The following is an 18,786-nucleotide window of genomic DNA, read 5'->3' as shown; positions in this document are numbered from 1 at the left end:
TGGCCCTGCTCAGACTCGCGTTTCCTCCTCGTGCCTGTGATGACACGTTCTTCCAGCTTGTGGGGAGCCTTGCGTGTGGCCCGGGAGCCTGCTTTCCAATCTGTAAACATGGGGCGTATGTCTGAGCAGCTGTGAGTGAGCGAGGGGGTGGCAAGCCGGCCGCACAGGTCCTGCGGCCTTAGGCCTCCTCGTTGCCCAACAGGCGGCTGGGGGCGGGCCGTGGCCACTGATTAAAGGCCGCCTGGAGCAGCCTGTGTGGAGACAGGTGCCCAGCAGCCCAGGAAGCCGGCCAGCAGCCGCCCCAGGTAAGCCGGCCAGCAGGGTTGGTGAGGACAGCTGCCGGGAGCCCAGACGCAGGTGACCAGGTCGGGGAACGCACCTGTGTGCAAGGGAGAAGGCCAGAGGAGGCCAAACCAGGGAGGCTTGGCTGCCTGCTTCCCGACAGCTGACCCTAGGGTTGCAGGCGCAGGGTGCTGTGCCTGAGGCTCCTCACTAAGGTGTCTCAGTGAAGATGCCATCCTGGGCTAGCACCTCCCGGGTCCCTGATGACGTGGACGTGGCTCACTTTGTGTCTCCTGTACCTGGAGGCAGGCAGCAGAGGCCTCTGGGCCGGGATCCGGGCACATCAGGCCTGCCTTTTGCCGTTGACTAGCTGGTGGTGGTGATGATGGCCAGGGAGGGACTGGGGCACAGAATGGAGAGGGTGACGTGGCCCTAGGAGGCCTCACCGTCGACAAAGGGGTTGGAGCATTGGCCACGGGGTCAGCTGTGTGTGGCTGGGCCCAGGCATCCCCATCACTTCGGCCCTCAGGTTTTGTGCCTTTTGCTCTGGCAGCTTTAGGCTTTGCTGTCCCTGCGAGCACATCACCATGTCCGAGGTGCCCCGGGCCGAGACTTTCGTCTTCCTGGACCTGGAAGCCACTGGGCTCCCCAGTATAGATCCCGAGGTGGCCGAGATATCTCTGTTCGCGGTGCACCGCTCCTCCCTGGAGAACCCAGACCGAGATGAGTCTGGTGTCCCCGTGCTGCCCCGGGTCCTGGACAAACTCACGCTGTGCATGAGCCCAGAGCGTCCTTTCACCGCTAAGGCCAGCGAGATCACCGGCTTGAGCAGTGACAGCCTGGCCCGGTGCCGGAAGGCTGGCTTTGACAGCTCCGTCGTGCGGACTCTACAGGCCTTCCTGAGCCGCCAGGAGGGCCCCGTCTGCCTCGTGGCCCATAATGGCTTCGATTACGACTTCCCCCTGCTGTGCACAGAGCTGCGGCGCCTGGGTGCCCACCTGCCCCCGGACACCATCTGCCTGGATACACTGCCTGCGCTTCGGGGCCTGGACCGCGCCCACGGCCATGGCACCCGGGCCCAGGGCTTAAAGGGCTACAGCCTGGGCAGCCTCTTCCGCCGCTACTTCCACGCCGAGCCGAGTGCCGCCCACTCAGCCGAGGGCGATGTACATACCCTGCTCATGGTCTTCCTGCACCGCGCCGCTGAGCTGCTCGGCTGGGCAGACGAGCAGGCCCGGAGCTGGGCCCGCATCGAGCCCATGTACGAGCCACCCGATGGTCCGAGCGTTGAAGCCTGAATGCCGGGGGCTCGGTGACGCCACCGCCCAGGGGCGTGAGGCCCACCCCCCAGCACCGTGGGCAGCGCCAGCTCTGACCATTCAGTCAGGCCCTGGGGCCCGGAGCCGGCAGCGGACCGGTGTCCCACTGTCCCTCTCCCCATCCTCTGAGCTGGCTAGCCCTGGGCCTGCGCACCTGCCGGGCCTTCTCCCTGCCCAGGCCTGCCCAGCCTTGTAGCCCCAGAGCTCCCTGCCGGCCACCCCTCACCTGGCCTCTCAATAAACATGGACGAGTACTCAGCAGTTGAACCTCCAGTTTCCCTCTCCACCCTGCTCAGAGGGAGCAGGCAGGGAGCCAGGCCAGGGGCCGGAGCAGAGCCCCCTGGGGCTGCCTCCTTGTGGCCGTTCCTTGCTGAGAACCCGGTGGGTGACTGTCAGGTGGGGGCCGTGGGCCTCCTCCCTGGCTGGTCTGCTGCTGCCTGGCCTATCGTCCCCTCCCTGCATTGTCACCCCGGAGGCCCAAGAAATGAGTGCACGGGGCCTCAGGAACATGTGCCTTGGTCCCGAGTCTGTGCTGGGGAGGGAGATGGTGCAAAGGCCAGCTCCAGTCCTCGCCCTTGTGGGCCCTGGGCATCTCCTTCCTCTCCTGGAGCCCCTGACCCTGCCCTGCAAGGTGACGACAGGATGAAACAAGATGGGCACACAAGATGGGAAGCGCCCCCATTCGCACACAGACATGTATGCAGAAGGGGCCTTATATGTGCAGGTAAAGCTCCAGGAGGGCCTGCAGCAGGGGGGGGGGGTGCATAGCAGAGGTGGGGTGGCCGGCGCAGTGGGGGCAATACCTAGGAAGGAGGTTGTCCTGGGCCCCTGTGGCTTGGCCTGAGGAGGGCCAGGAGGCTGCCCTGTGGGGAGGACAGCTTCTCAGCAGCTGCTTCTGCTGGGCTTTGAGGAGCCAGCTAACCTGCCTCGGGAGCCCCACCTGTGTGACCAAACGATGGGGCAAGGCAGGGGCGGGACGTCCGGGAGACAGGGAGAGCAGGTGAGAAGGGGTGGGGTGGGTGGGGCGGCCACACCCGTGTGATTCGCTTGAGTGAAGCCTTGAGCCCATTCAGGACACTCTAACTAGGTCAGAGTGACTAGAGCCACTGCAACGTGGAAGGTAGAAGAACGGTGACGTCAGAACACAGGCAGTGGCCCCGTCGGGTCATTCCCATTGCCGGGGCCAGGGCGTCTGCATTGACCCTGGGGGCGATGAGGAGGCGCAGACAGTTGTCGGCAGGAGAGGGGCAAAATCCGGTTTAAGTTTTCACAGTGCCTGTCGGGCTCCTTTGTGGAGGATGGACTAAAGCAGGCCTCGGACCGGGAGGTTGGCAACTGAGGGAGAGAGGAGCAGTGGGGTTGGGGCTCTATTGCAGGGAGCGCCACTGGCCGGGCCAAGGACAGAATAGTGGGGGTGGGGGAGGGTACACGGTAAGGGAAAGACCTGTAGGGGGCTAGTTGCGGAGTGTGGTCTGTGCGCCATTGAACTTCCCGAGGAAGACTGGTTGGATCCCTGCCCCCGCGGGCACCCACCTGGAAGGATGCCCCGAGGCCGGGCCCAAGTGGGTCCTCAGTCCAAGAGCCTTCACCAGGCAGGAGCTGAAAGAGTAGGGGACGCCACCAGGCTCGAGGCAGCCAGGGACGCTCAGGTCCTCTGGTGCCCAAGCAGATCCAGGTGTCCATTATCTAGCTGGCCAGGCTCCAGGCCACCGACTCGCAGAGGCGGTGATGCCACAAGGCTCCCTTCTCACTCGCCGGGCAAGTCAGGAGGGGCTCGAGTCCAGGCCCGGGTGGGCAGGGTCTGTCACAGACCAGGTGACAGCCGGGTCTGTGGCTACTGCCGCTGCCCCAGAGTGGTCTCTGGGCCCAGATGCGTCTGTCTCAGCACTCTGGGCTCCCCTGACCTGTTGGTGGCCTGGCCTCAGGCACCCTCCTTAGGCCCATGCTTGGCGGGCCAGGCCGAACGTCATGCCTTGTGTGCCACACAGCCAGGCTAGGGCTGCCGTGCTGCTGCTGGAAAGCAGCAATGTGCTCAGAAGGGGGTGACAGCAGCTTTCCTGGGAAGTAAATGTAAACCCATGAATGCGTGTATCTGTGTACGTAGGTATATCTGTTTCTCTCTCTCTCTCTCTCTCTCTCTCTCTCTCTATATATATATATATATGTGTGTGTGTGTGTGTGTATGTGTGTGTGTATATACACACACGTACATACATAAATAACTTCATTATAAGTTTTATCGATATGAAGAATGAACACACAATTTACCAATAATAAAATACTACACACACGCAAAATATACAATAAAATGCACAATATGCTATTTATAAGTTCCATATGGCCAAAGTTTTGCAAAATCCCTTACAAATCTTGCAACATGCTTACCAAATCCCTTCATTGACTTTTGCTGAACTTTTGTATCTACACCCAACCCGTGATTGCAGCTGGTGAACGAGCGAGCGTGGTTCCCACGTAAATGTCGGTTGCTATTTTCATTTATCTCAATGAGTAAGAGGAAGTGAAACAGAGACACAGCACCAAAGCTGAATTGGATAATAGTTTCTGCTATTGGAAGAGTATTTCCTCTTTTTTTTTTTTTTTTTTTTTTTTTTTTGCTAGTCACAATGTACTGACTACAGGCTCGAGTTTACACAATCAACAAATAATAATGGACCAAGCCCTGGTTTGTTGTGTATGCTGATTGCCATGGTGTGAATACGTTCACCAGGCCGATTCTAGGTTACCCACACGACGTCATCAAATGTGGAGCTGGGAAGAGATTCACCGTAACGTACTGTTAATGTACGTCCCTACCAAATGGATGTCAATGCATCCATAACAGTAGAGTGCAGCGAAATAAGACATGATGGGGTTTTAGTTTCTCCTTTGTTTGTAATATAATGTGAGTGGGAGTTCATATAATTTCATTTCTAATAATGGTGGTGTTTCCCAATCAGCTCCCCAAATTCCCGAACGTTTAGCGTTTATTAGAATGGCTAAAATATAAAACTGCCCATCCCAAGTGCTGACGAGGATGTGGCAGAACTGGTGGCAATGTAAGATGATACAAGCACTTTGGAAAACACTTTGGCCGCGTCTTAAAATGTGAGACGTGCACCTCCCATAATGCCTCAGTGATTCCATTCCTAGGTATTTACTTACCCAACAGAGATGACCTTATGTGTCCACACAGAGACTTGCACGTGACGGTTCATGGCGGCTTTATTCACAGCAGTCCCAGACTGGAAAGAATCCAAGTGTCCCTCAGCAGCACATCCGTACCACGGCACCCCACTGAACAGTGACAGCGAGCGTTTGAGACACAGCAGGTTGTGGGGGGGGGCACTCACAGTAATTACGTGGCTTGAAAGGGGACAGACCCAGAGAAACAACACCACTACTCCAGCTCACCCTGGCCACCCACCTGCCTGTTGTCAAGATGTGTCACTGGCTTCGAAGCCACATTAGTGGCTGCCAATAGGGATGTGTCTGTGACCAGGAGCATTCCTGGGGGACACGACGCAAGCCAACTGAAAACGGAAGTATCCATGCACAGGGATGAGAACCCAAACAACAAGGCCAGGAGCATTTTCAGCTTGTCTTTGTGCAGGAAACAAGGTGATGAGGGCAAAGTGTGAAGCGGGCCACCACGAGCCGAACCTCGAGCCTCGAGCAGAAAGCTGGAGACAGGACACGGCCGGCCCTCCTGCCATTGTTTCTTCAGGGAAGCTACCCGCTGTTTGTGTTTTCTCTAAACGATGCTTGGCCTTGTATGGGATTCATACGGGGCACACGAGTGTGTGGAAAAGAAATTCATATTGTGGATCCCTGTCCCTGAGAGCAGTGTTGGCATCGTGGGGACCCTGCTCTCTGCACCTCAGCTCCCACGCATGCACCCCGCCACCACACGTTCCTCCCCGTTCACACCCACACACCGACTCACACGGGTGTGCAAACACACCCCTCAAGACGCCCCCCCACATACTTAGATGCGCCCCATTCACACAAACGTGCTTATGATTCTGCATGAGTGGATCTCATTAGATTCTGCTTACAAATATCACAAGCACGTCTTCATTGTTTCTATAAAGTCACTTTCTGCCAGGCGTTCAGGTGCGATACCATAATTCTTCCTGTTTCTTCAGTGTTTGCAGCGATCTCTCCTTTCTCATTTGTACATTTCATTGGGCTTTTCAAAGAAAAAACCCCCAGGATTTTGATCATCCTCTCTCTCTCTCCCTCTGGTTTTCTGCTTCATTAGCTTCAACTTCTATCTTTATTAAATCCAACTGTCTATTTTCTTTGGGTTTACTTTTTCTTCTGTTTTTTTTTTTCTAATTTCTTAAGGGGCAGACTCATATCTTTCTTGTCTTCTATCTTGAATAACTAAGGCCAAAGACTAACTTTTCTGCCAGTGAGATCTTCTGTGTCTCTATGGTTTGCTATGAAACATTCTTCTTTGCTTTGTGTTACAAATGTTTCTCCTTTCGCTTTCATTTTTTCCCGGAGCTGATGCTTGCAGAATAGAATTTAGCTTAATTTCTGAGTTGTCAAGACTTTGTGACCATCTCTTACTATGTATTTCTAACTGTATTGGATAGTGGTCTGAGGATGTGTTGCTTAAGGTTGTTGGGGGCTGTGTGAGTTTCGTAGGGCGGCTGTAACAGCACCGCACGCTGAGTGGCTCACACAAGAGAAACTCCTTGGCTTAGGAGGAGTCTGAGGTCCGGGTGTGGGCCGGGTTGGCTCCTTCCGGCGACTCCGAGGGAGAGTCCGCTCCTGGCCTCTCCTCCGGTTTCTGGCTCTTCCCGGCCATCTGCGGCGTTGCTCGGCCTGTGGAAGCATCGCCGGATCTCGGCCTTGATCTTCACGTGACCTTCTCCCCGTGTGCGTGTCTCTGTGTCCAAACTACCCCTTTTCGTGAGGACCCAGTCCTACGGGATTGGGGCCCGTGCTAATGACCGCACGGTAACTTGATCATCTCTGTGCAGACCCCGTCTCCAAATAAGGTCCCCTCCACAGGTCCTGGGGGTCACGACCCCGACATGTCGTTCTCATGGGGGGGACACCAGTCAACCCATAACAGGGGCCAAGTGTATAAATAACTTTGAAAACACATTGCACAGACTGTGACAATGTGTGTCTCCTTAAGACATGTGCACTTATCTATATTCCTCCAGAATCTCGTTCGACAATTGTGCTATTTGACTCCTTTCCGTTTTGACTTGTTTTGGACTATGACATCGATCCCGTTCTAGGCCATTATATGAAAATACGCTGTTATGATGGCATGCTATTGACATCTGCCTGCCCGCCTTGCAGTTTCTATGCGTGTAGTTGCTGTGTGTTCGTGCTTATGGCTCGAGGACCGTATCCGTCAGGATTCTCCTGAGAAATGGAACCAGCGGGATATAAGTACAAGAAACTGGCTCACACGATTTTGGGGGCTGGAGACGCAGGAAAGAGCCATGGAGGCTGATCTGCTTTCCTCAGGGTCTACTGATTTCGGTGTCCATCCATCTGAAACAATCCCTTCACGGTGACGTTTACAGTCACGTTTGTCCAAAAAGTGGGTACCCTAGCCTAGCCAAGGTGACCCAGAGAACGAAGCAGCGCAATGCCTGTTCTCCGGGCTTTGTTCCCTGGGCCTTCTGTCACTCACTGAGACAGCACTGCCCAGTTCGATGGCCCGCCACTGCTTCCCGAGGCCTCCGAAAGGGCAGACCTACACTGGCCGACTCCATCTTGTTCTGTGTCCTTCACCTTGACCACGCCTCCTCCCCTTGAGTAACCTCCCGCTCACCCGTTCAAACTTCCCAATCAAAACACGCCCGGCGACCTGCGTAACCGGACTCCGACCCTTCCCCAGCCAATCGGCCGAGGCCACGAGCCTTCCCCAGCCAATCGGCTGAGGCCACAGCCATTACCTCACCAACTGCCCGTAGACCCCAATAAAACCTTTGTGCTTTTGAAACTCGCTCTCTCTCCCCGGCATCTCACCGCTGCGTCGGTGCAGGTAGGGGATTGAGCTCGAGGTAGCTCGAATAAAGGCTCTTTGCTTTTGCATCAGACTCGGCTCCCTGGTGGTCTTTGGGGATCACGAATTCTGGGCATAACAGCCTCTAGGACATAGTTTCCAAATTTTTGCTCCCCTTACCCTGCCCAGTGAGTGCCTTCGGCTGGGAGTGGGGCTTGCAGGCTGCAGTGCACCTGGCTGCCGTCACTTCCCCAGCCTCCAGCTTCTAGAGTTGCCTGGGGAGCTGGCCCACCTATATCCGCTTCTGCTGTGGCCGCTCCCTTTTGTTTGGAGGCTTCTGAGATGTTCCCGCTCTCCGGGGAGCCCAGCAACGTTCACCAGGCACCGCCTGCTTCCCGGGTCTGGGCTGGAGCAGCTGAGGGGCCTTGGTGTCCTCAGCGAGGTTTTCTTTACTCACGTGTTACCTTGCTTCCTTTCGGAGCCTGCTCTTTATTTTTTGTCTCCTAGCTGCCACCCCGGGCTTGTCTCTTTTAATTTAATTTAAAATGAAAAAAATTGTTTTCATTAATTGTTTAAATGTTTATTATTTTTGAGAGACAGAGAGACAGAGCACGAGTGGGGGAGGGGTAGAGAGCGAGAGGGAGACACGGAATCCGAAGCAGGCTCCAGGCTCCGAGTTGTCAGCACAGAGCCCGACACGGGGTCGAACTCACGGACTGTGAGATCATGACCTGAGCCGAAGTCGGATGCGTAACCGACTGAGCCACTCAGCCGCCCCTAAAATGAAATTTTTTCATCCCAGCTTTATTGGGGTATAATTAGTGTACAAAACCTTGCACACTTCTCAAGATCGCCGTCCTAGCTGGCGGCCAGTTCACCTGGTAGTCAAGGGGGCCTTCTGTGCCCTCGCACTCCCTTTATCCTAAGGACAATGACAGCTTTCTCAGTGCAGCCGGCGTTAGGGGCCTACTCTCCTCGGGGTTTGCATTTCAAAGGGGCCCTTAAGAAGAACTTTCCTGGGCTGAAAGGCTGGCCAGAGGCTTACTTAGGGTTCTCACCCAGGTGCTCTGAGGAAGGGACAAGAGAAAGGTCTCCCAATGGGGAATCTCGTGCCTCATTTGCATTTGATTGGCCTTTCCAGCGGCGCAGGCCGAGGCTTCCAGGCTGAGCTAGGTGGCGCCCCGGGCGCAGCCCCGCGGTGTAGGCCTCAGGCCCGGAGTGCCCTTCAGCGCACGGCCCTGCTCAGACGCTCGCGAGGGCCGCTGTCCGCCGGATGCCAGAGTCAGCTTGCCCGCACACTCGGCGCGTGGCCTCTCAAATGCCTAGGTGGGTTGTCCCCTCCCCAGCAAGCTCCCCTACTGGCTCCCTGCCTCTTCTCACCTCCACCAACTTGGCCAAACTAGGAGTCTGGGGAAGCGCTTGTTTGGCTGCCCTGGGCCTGACACACAGGCCGGGAAGAGAAGGCAGGAAGCGTGGGGCCGCTGGCGCAGGATGACGGGTGTGATGGCGGCAGGGAAGGGCTGGTGGCCCACCAGGCAGGAGGGCAGGAGGAGGCCGGCTGGTACAGGGCTGGGCGCAGACTTTCCGGCCACTTCTCCGGTTGACAGCTAGAAACCTGTTCTCAGACCCCGGCAACTGGGGTACATGGAGCACCGTCCTTGCCCTCCGGTGCCTGAGAGGTTGAGAACCTGGAGAGCCTGCTCACTGACAAAGAGCAACGAGGCATTGCATTGACCTCCCCCCCCCCCCGTCCCTTCCCCCCCTCCCCCCGCCATGTGCCTACTCTGGTCTGGGCCCCAGGGGGGCGGTGAGAAGGGACCTGGCATGGGCTGTGCAGCGGCAGGGCCTGGGTGCTGGGTCCTGCCCCTCCGCTCCCTGTTCCCCAACTCTGTGACCAGCTGGCCTCAGCTTCCTTCGTCTGTAAACGGCGACAGCGCAGTGTGGCCGGAAGGTGATTAGGTGTTGAGCACGTACTCTTGGCGCGGCCCCCGTCATCATTTCTTCCGGCTCCTTGAGCTCCAGCCACACGGAACAATGCGACACGAACGTTCCCATCCGTGGCGGGCCGAATGGGGGCCATGCGCAAGGTCCGTCCGCGTCCTAATCCCTGGACCCTGTGAATATGACCTTATTTGGTCTTTGCAGATACAGTTACATTTGAGATGATCTTGAGATGCGATCAGCCAGACTTACCCAGGTCCTAAATCCAATGGCAAGTGCCCTTATAAGAGACAGAAGGGGAGGGACACAGACACAGAGAAGGCCAGGTGACATCGGAGGCAAGGATTAGAATGATGTAGCCACAAGCCAAGGAATGCAGGGGACCGGCAGCAGGTGGAAGAGGTGAGGACTGTGAGAGACTAAATATCTATTGTTTTAAGCCACCCGATTTGTGGTACTGGTTACAGCACCCCCAGGAGGCCAATGCACTGCCCCAGGACCTTTGCACTGGCTGTGCCCTCCGCCCGGACTGCTTTTCCAGACACCCCCCTCAACCAGGTCCCTGCTTCAATGTCCACTCTCCCGAGCCGCCATTTCCACCACCTCTCACTGTCTCTCCTCTGCTCCCGGCCGTATTCCAGCCCACCCCCACCCTGCACACAGCAGCCCAGTCCCTGGAGAGAAGGCCGGCTCCACAAGGGCAGGGATGTTCTCTTGCTCACCGTGGCCTCAGTGTCGATCCGTTGACTGAAAGTACGCAGGCTCTCTTCCCCTTTATCACAACCTGCGTCTGTGAAAGAACCTCAGTTTCGCAGGAAGAAAAGTGAGGTGCACGGCCCGCCACACGACCGGTTGTTAGTGACGGAGGGAACTGCAAGCAGCCATCCCCAAGGGGGGCAGAGTTGGGAAACCGAGGCGGCCAGCCGGGTGCCCTCTAGTTTCGAGAACAGAGTCGGCCACAGTGGAAAGAGCCGTGGTGCTGGTGTCCCGGGGTCTGGGGTCAGGATGGCACCCACCTCGGCAGCAGCCACGTGGGAGGGCACTCAGGCAGGACCGGCAGAAAGGGAGGGGTCAGCAGGACTGCATACCCTCCAGAGGCTCTAGAGGAGGATCAGTCCTCACCTCTTCCAGCTGCCAGAGGCCCCAGAAATTCTTTGACTTGTGGCCGTGTCACTCCAGTCTCTACCTCCATCCTTATGCGGCCATTTTCTCCCCGTGTCTGGGTCTTCACGTGGTGTTCTCTCGCAGGACACCAGTCACACTGAATGAAAGGTCCACCCTCTCCCAGTATGACCTCATCTTCACTAGTTATATCTGCAAAGGCCCTATGTGTAAATAAGGTCGCATTCTGAGGTACTGGGGGCTAGGACCCCAACATACCTTTTGGGGGGACATGATCCACCTCATAGCATCACCCAGTATCCATTCCAGCCTTCTTCTCTGGGGATAAGATCCCAGTTTTGTTCAGGGCATCAGTAGGCTCAGCCTCAAGTGACAGGTCATGACAATCCTGTATCCAGCTTTCCCCAGCCTCTCTTCCAGCTAAGGGGGGCAGGGGGCATGTGATCCGCTGTGACTGAGACTTAAGTGGAAGTCTGCTGGGAAAGTTTCTGGAAAAACTGTTGCTTTCTTGATACAAGAGGACAGGTGTGGTTATCCTTGCCCTTTCCCCCTTCTGTTCTTGAATGTATATGTGATGGCTGGAGCTTCAGCAGCCATTTTGTGATCACGAGGCAAAGCTAAGCTAATTAGATACTGGGCCTCACCAATGCCCTGCTGCTGAATGAGCAAGCTACCCTCCAGATTCCTTACATAAGAAAATTAAACTTGGATTTAATCACCACAGTCAGGTTTTCTATTACAGATGATCCTCGAATAGCATGGGAGTTAGGGGTGCTGGCCGCCTGCACAGCTGAAAATCCATGTGTAACTTTGACTCTTCAGACCTTAACTTCTAATAGCTGACTGTTGACCAGAAGCCTCACCAATAACATAGACAGTCGACGAACACATATATTTTGGATGTTACGTGTATTATATACTGCATTCTTACAAAAAAGTAAGCTGGAGAACAGAGAATGTTATTAAGAAAATCGCAAGGAAGAGAAAGGACATTTACAGTCCTGGATTGTATTCAACACAGAGAAAATCTGTATTTAACACACAGTGGTCACCTGTACTTGTGGCCACTTTCCTGATACACTGCATTTGTTTGTTTCTTTATTCCACCCTCATAGTCTGAGGAGACAGCCGAGATCTCCATTCTCCTCCTCAACCTTGCTTTTCTCTTTCCTCCTGTCTCTTTCTCTCCCCACCTCTTCTTTGCCTGCCTGACTCATTCTCTCTCCACCTCCTTTCACCTTGTTCCCACTGAACTAGCCAGAATATGGGAGAAAGTAAGTTATATATTAAGCGAGGAATATTTTAACTGAAAGAAAAAAAAGACAAAAGATTAATTTGATTCTTACTTCCTTGTTTCAATTTGATTTTGTTTTCCTGTTAGAAGTCTTTGCCAGAAAGCTGTTTTTTTTTTTTTTTTAATCTTGGAACAATGGGTTCTCAGAACCACGAACATGGGATGCACAGTTCTGTTTCATATTATAGCTGAAGCTGTTATCAAATATGGGCTGGGCTACGCAAAGGCATCATAGGAACAAATGTGTGCTGACTCATGATCACAAAATGGCTGCTGAAGCTCCAGCCATCACATATACATTCAAGGACAGAAGGGGGAAAGGGCAAGGATAACCACACCTGTCCTCTTGTATCAAGAAAGCAACAGTTTTTCCAGAAACTTTCCCAGCAGACTTCCACTTAAGTCTCAGTCACAGCGGATCACATGCCCCCTGCCCCCCTTAGCTGGAAGAGAGGCTGGAGAAAGCTGGATACAGGATTGTCATGACCTGTCACTTGAGGCTGAGCCTACTGATGCCCTGAACAAAACTGGGATCTTATCCCCAGAGAAGAAGGCTGGAATGGATACTGGGTGATGCTATGAGGTGGATCATGTCCCCCCAAAAGGTATGTTGGGGTCCTAGCCCCCAGTACCTCAGAATGCGACCTTATTTACACATAGGGCCTTTGCAACAACACGGGAATCAAGAGATGCTAACACGTGTGCAGGGCTTGGACACTGAAATCGCAAGCTGCTGTCGAGAGGAAGGAGGGAAGGCCCCTGAATGAGGAGTTATGTTAGGTTCACAGACTGAAGGCCTCAGGGTGTTCAGATGTCTGTCCTCCCCAAAAGGATGTATACATTCGATGCAATCCCAATCAAAATCCCAGCAGGCTTCCCACCCCCCGCCCCACAGGAATGGACAAGGTATTCTAAAACTCATGCAGAAGTGACACACTTAGGATAGACAAAACAAGTCTGAAAAAGAACCATATCTCAGAGGATTCACATTACCCGATTTCAAGACTATTTATAAAGTGACAGTAACCAAAAAAAAAAAAAAAAGTAACAAAAATAGACAAGCCAATTGATGGGGCACCACAATGAGTCCAGAAGTAGACTTTCACACAGCCAATTGATTTTCAAGCAAGATGTCCAGACAATTTGGGGCGCCTGGGTGGCTCAGTTGGTTGGGCGACCGACTTCGGCTCAGGTCATGATCTTGCAGTTTGTGAGTTCGAGGCCCGCATCGGGCTCTGTGCTGACAGCTTGGAGACTGGAGCCTGCTTCCGATTCTGTGTCTCCCCCTCTCTCTGCTCCTCCCCTGCTCACGCTCTGTGTCTCTCTGTCTCTCGATAATAAAGAAATGTTAAAAAAATTAAAAAAAATAAAATAATTAAAAAGATGTCAAGGCCACTCAATTGGGGAAAAGATCATCTTTACAACAGACAGTGCTGGAGAAACTGGATCTCCGTATAGAAACAATAAGTAAAATGTGAATTCACCTCACACTAGACACAAAAATTACCTCAAAATGGATCATAGTCCTAAATGTAGGAGCAAAAACCCTACAACTTCTACAAGAAAACAGGATCAAATTGTACGGAGTTGAGTTTTGTAGAGACTTCTTAACTGTGCAAACTATAAAATTTAAGAAATCCAGACATTGGGCTTCGTCAAATAAACCAACTTCTGCTCTTCAAAAAAAAAATAAATAAATAAACAAAAACAAAAACAAAAACAAAAACAAAACAAACCCTCACTGTTATGAAAATAGAAATGCAAAGCCCCAGTCTGGAAGAAAATATTTGGAAACCATACCTGACAAAGGACTTGTATCTAGAACTCTTACAACTAAATGATAAGACAAATAAATCAATTAAAAATGGGCAAAAGCTTTGAACAGACTGTTTACCAAAGAAGATATATGAGTGGCTCAGAAGGACAGGAAAAGACGCTCAACATCATTAGCCAACAGAGAAATAAAAATCAAAACTACAATTAAATACCATTTCATCGCCCCCGCCCCCCCTCCCCCAGGATGGCTGGAATGAAGAGGACAGATAAGCGTTAAGGACGACGTGTCGTAACCGGAACCCGCAGACGCTGCTGGTAGGGATGTAAAACGGGGCAGGTGTTTAGGAAAACTTAGTCTGGCGGCTCGTCAGCAAGTTACATGTAGAGTTACCATAAGACCTACCCCACTGCTAGCCGTACGCCCAGGAGAAATGAAGACATATCCACACACACACACACACACACACACACACACAAACTGCACTCAAGTGCTCATAGCAGCTTTATTTGTCATGGCCCCGGGCTGGAAACAACCCAAAGGTCCACCAGCAAGCATTCAACAGGTCTTGTGGCCCACGCAGGATGATACCTCTACATGAGGCGGTCAAAGAAAGATGAATCGGCGACCTGCAAGTCCTGGGGGGGGGGGGGTCCCTGTGTTGTGAAGTTATAGACACATCAGTAGGAGCATGAGAGGATGGATGATCTAGTGAGCCCACAGCAAGTGGCAATTCCTGGGAACGTCATTTGAGGTGCTCACGTCAAAGCATCCCGGGTCAACACCTAATGAACATCAGAAGCATCTGGCTGACTGTCGTGTGTATACTTGGTGGCCAGCCTTGAAAGTCACGCGCTCTAGCGGTTATAATATACACTAACGTCCCCTCCTCAATGTTAGAATAATTCTTTCATGTTAAAAAAAAATCGCTCCTCATCAGGAAGCAGGTGGAGATCATCCGAGGCTTTCTGCACTCTGCTTCTCATGACCATCTGCCCCCCAACAGTCCTACCAAAATCCCTCTGCTCTTTGGGGGTTCCTGACCACACCATGTGCCCCCTCTTCTTCCCCCTACCCTGCCTGAAATCCCTCGACCTCTCCTTCCCGTTTCAAGAGCTCCCCTGCTGCTCGCTCTGGCCGTGGCTTCAAGACACACTTGTCCCTGCCGCCTGACAAGACATACATGTAGCATCCCCACCTGAAAGCCTGCTGTGCAACTCCGGCTGAGGAAAGGAGTGAAGGTCCTGGCCCGTCCTGAGACGTTCACGGAGAATCAGCCATGCCGTAGGCATCCCGCTGCGCCCCTGCTGCCATAACACCAGCAGAACCAACCTCGGGAGCGAGAGCAAAGAAAACATGTAGAAGCTAAGGATGTTTGGCGACAATGGCAACACAATCCTGAGAGCCCCCTTCCCAGGCCTGTTTTTCCCTCCCTTGGGGGCAAGTCTGGGATTATAGCCACACAGTCACAGGGAACACAGCTTTCCCTCTTTGTTTGGAGCACTGCCAGCTTCGCAAAGCAGAGCTAGTCTCGCGAGCTACAATCTGAGCAAGGTTGTAGACATGGTCCGTTTTGCAGAGAGCTATGTTCCCGGGCCTACATAAAGCCCCAGACAAGGATGCTTCCGTCAGTCAGGTGACAACTGCAGGACCGCCCTTGCAACTCAAACACGGCCGCATGCAGGCAGGCACAGCTGGGGCAACCACAATCGAGGGCGGAAGGGATCTGGTGGCTCAATGACCATCAGAGATAAAGGACAGAGGAAAGGGCCGAGGACCTCAAACATGGCTGGGGGAAGACGGAGATGGAGAGGTCGCAGGGCCTATAGTACAGACAGGTGTCCACCCTGGAGTCCCCCCACAGCGGGAGGCCACAAAGCAAACCACGGAAGGGTGAAGGTGGAGCCACCTTCTATACAGGCCCGCACGGGGCTGGACGGGGCACCCACCTGAGTGAGTGTGCGTGCCGCCATGTTGTCTGAAGAAGCAACTGGGAGGAAGACCCAGCTGGGTCTCTCGGGGGACTGATGCGCTACTCTGTCCTTCCTGATCTGAGTCACGGTGTCCCACCGGCCGGGGGTGGCAGCTCTTGATGCCCATGTGTCTCGCCCTCCAGGGTTTCTGCCTTCCCTTCACGCCAACATAGTGTCTTGGTTTTCCCCCACGATTCCACACTTAGAGTTTTTCCTGGGACCTTTGGCCCAACTGCCATCTGGTTACTTGACACCACGAGAGGGCTCCTTTAAGGCCAGCACTCTTAGACCCTCGTTTGCTCGCGCCCAAAGTAAATGAATGCGGCCGGGGCTATTCACCAGTTACGTGGAGGAACCGCCACAGCATTTAAATGGCTCTTGGAAAGTCTCCACAGTTTCACAGGGCGAGTGGTCTCAACATCAGACACACTGTGCGCTGGCACCGTGTCTTACGGGGCCATCCCTGAAGCACACCAGTCGAGAAGCGCGACGGGGCCGACGTCCAGTGAAGTTCTTGGGGAAGGGACTGGAAAGCCGGCAGGATGTCCTTCAGTAGCGTGAGCTTTTGCATCCAGTTGTGTGGGAGCCCAATTTCAGAGCACATTAGAAAGAAAACCACAAAATCAAGGTGGCTCATCCAGTAGAACCCATGGGATGACATTCCACGGGGGGCTACGACTCTTCTTTAGTGAAGCCGGTTACTGACTGGCCTGCAGAGTTGAGACGGCTCACTTACTACGGTGATGGAAACAGACATCAGAGCCCCGGGATCTGATCTCTTTCTAGTTCCCACCACCGCGTGGCAGCTGTCGCCCCAATGCCTCCTGCCACTGTCTCTTGTTCTGCACTGGGATTGGCTTCCTGAATCCACCCCAGCCCTGGCAAAGATTGCGCCTCATAAAAACACGCGCTTCCACATGCCCTGTCCGTGGACTTCAGAGACAGTGGCCTTAATACTTCCTGTTTCTGAAGTGCCGGCAAAGATGAATGTGACACAAAGAGCAGAAGGCGATCGAAGGACAAGGGGACACAGACCCTGTGAAAGGGGCTCTGAGATAAAAGCAAGTTGCCAGAACTCTAGAACTTTCCGTAAGTCGTGTCTAAAAATCATTTTAATATGGCTATAGAAAACTTCTATGTCAATGTGTTTCTATCGATCTATCTGTATCTCTTGCTCCTGGAGTCGTCCTAGTGACTGGAGCTCCAAGAAGCATGCTCGGAAGAAATTCTGTATTTCCAGATCTTCCCCACACTGTCCTGAGGGTGCTTTGAGCCTCTCACTGTGTGGCAGGGAAGGCACACACGATCCTCGGAGGCCCATGGGGGTGCCCAGCATACCTACCAGTTGCCCGCCAGAGGTCCCGGCAGTGGAGGGGGCTGGAAGGAGGAGGCAAGCCAACCAGGACGCTGGGCTGAGAGCACCCAGGGGCCGAACTCCTGAACCTGGCTCTGGGGACTGTGCGGACAGAACAGGGCAGAGCCTGCCAGCAGCCGCCACCCCCTGGCCAGCAGGAGGCTGCAGGAAAGTGCCATTTGAAGGGGCCACCCTGTTTCCGTGGGGCTCAGGGGGAGGAGGGAGAAGAGCGGCCAGGCTCACCACCACACCCATCGGGTGTCTCTTTCTCCTGCCTGAGGTCTTCTCAGAGGGTTGGCGGGATTCTTATTTCAGGAGCGATTCACCAACACCCTTCCTTATATGGCCCAAATCTCTAGCTTACGTTACTCCTGAATACAAAAATGCTGAAAGCAAGGGAACGTGCAGTATTGTAAGAAATATCATACGAAAGGTCCGATGAGAGAGCCATCACTGGGCATGCTCTGTGCAAATTCGTAGCCCGTCTCGTTTTGTTCCTGATCGGCACCAGCCACAAGAGGTGGCCGCTTGAGGAAGAGCAGCTAAGTATGAAGCTTTAGGCACTGAGGGTGGGGAGGAGGGGCAGAGAGGCCAGGCTGGTCTCTGCTGCTGGGGTGTGGGAGGCAGACGGCAGTGAGTAGGGTGAGCCCGGGAGACCGGGCAGGAGGAGACGGATAGCAGCAGGCCAGCTGGTGCGGGGTTTTGCCCGGAGCCCGCTCCTGCGAGGGACCAGAGTGTCCCCTGACTCCTCTGCCCCGCCCCAGGGCTCCGAGAATATGGGCCCAGGGGGCTGCTTCTCAAAGGAAGCCTGCGCCTCTCTGGCACGGGGACAGAGGGCCTGGAAAAAGAGCGGGTCACCAGTCAGCATGATGGCAGCGTGTCCCGTTTCTTCCCGTGGAGCTGCGGGCTTAGAGAGGAGACACCGCTTCCCGCAGCCTGGCACCTGGGCGTGAGCTGTCCACGAATGTGTTCGCCCAAGGCCATTTTCGGACGGTTTCTTGATGCATTTGAGGTGATGTCACGGGCCGGCCACAGTCTAGTTGTAGAATTCCGTCACGTCCCCCCCCCCCCCCCCCCCCGTTTATGAGCTCTGAAAGGATTAAAGTGCTTTTAGTGCTTTTACCTGGAAACACCAAGAAGTCTTGGGGCGAAGCGGATGGTCCCACGACACGAGAGAGACCGCTCGTCCCTCACCGGAGGCGGCTGTGCCCATGACAGGGCCCTGCTGGAGCGCGGCTCTGACCCGCGTCGGGTAGGGGCATCTGGGCAGTTCCAGCACAGAACATGGATCTGTTCTGAGGTCTCTGTGCTTCAGTCGCGTCCTCAGCGATCAAAGGCAGAGGGGAGCGGGAGGCCCCAGGCTTTAAAGCGGGCCCTCTCCCAGGCCAGCAGGCTGCACTGCCGGTGGCTGCGCGTTCGCGGTGTCCCCAGACTTTCTGGCCCTCGCACCCAAAGAGGCCGGCGCCTTTCCCCCGTCGTTCTTCTCCGAGGGCTTCCCACCGCCGCGGCTGCCGTGGGGGCCGCCGCGCCACACTGTCCCCTCACAGGTTAGGCGGCGCTGGCCGCCCGGGGCGCGCCGGTGCTCCGGGAGGGACAAGCGGCTCCAGAACACCCTCCCGCAGTGCGGACACCCACAGGGCTGCCCCTCGCCGCGAGTCGCCTGGCGCTTGAAGAGGGGGGAGTGCCTCCGAAGGCCTTCCCGCACTCGCCGCATGCGTAGGGCCGCTCGCCGCCGCCGTGTGCCCGGCAG

The 18,786-nt window shown here is 54.6% G+C and overlaps 1 protein-coding gene and 2 long non-coding RNA genes across 4 annotated transcripts; 1 reads left to right on the top strand and 2 right to left on the bottom strand.

Annotated features, from left to right (window-relative positions):
- Positions 1-193: 193 nt before the first annotated feature.
- On the top strand, positions 194-1,862 carry TREX2 (three prime repair exonuclease 2). Its single transcript, XM_058712425.1, has 2 exons — positions 194-305; positions 836-1,862. Exon 2 carries the CDS (start codon positions 870-872, stop codon positions 1,578-1,580), a length of 711 nt encoding a protein of 236 aa, XP_058568408.1. The 5' UTR covers positions 194-305; positions 836-869; the 3' UTR covers positions 1,581-1,862.
- Positions 1,863-9,483: 7,621 nt separating this feature from the next.
- Positions 9,484-10,760, bottom strand: LOC131501975 (uncharacterized). The gene is made up of 3 exons (XR_009256934.1): positions 10,242-10,760; positions 9,768-9,799; positions 9,484-9,692 (listed from the first exon to the last, which is right to left on the bottom strand). It is a non-coding gene; the product is annotated as an uncharacterized LOC131501975 (long non-coding RNA).
- A 3,430-nt stretch (positions 10,761-14,190) lies between these two features.
- Positions 14,191-18,731, bottom strand: LOC131501986 (uncharacterized). 2 transcript variants are annotated; one of them, XR_009256939.1, is made up of 2 exons: positions 14,908-18,731; positions 14,191-14,494 (listed from the first exon to the last, which is right to left on the bottom strand). It is a non-coding gene; the product is annotated as an uncharacterized LOC131501986 (long non-coding RNA). The 2 variants fall into 2 exon arrangements; XR_009256940.1 differs by having other exon boundaries at positions 14,191-14,347.
- Between the last annotated feature and the right edge of the window lie 55 nt (positions 18,732-18,786).

This window comes from Neofelis nebulosa, chromosome X, assembly GCF_028018385.1.
Source record: "Neofelis nebulosa isolate mNeoNeb1 chromosome X, mNeoNeb1.pri, whole genome shotgun sequence".
NCBI classification, from domain to species: Eukaryota; Metazoa; Chordata; class Mammalia; order Carnivora; family Felidae; genus Neofelis; species Neofelis nebulosa.
Note: the sequence above shows the minus strand (reverse complement) of the source record. Positions and strands in the feature narration are given on the sequence as shown.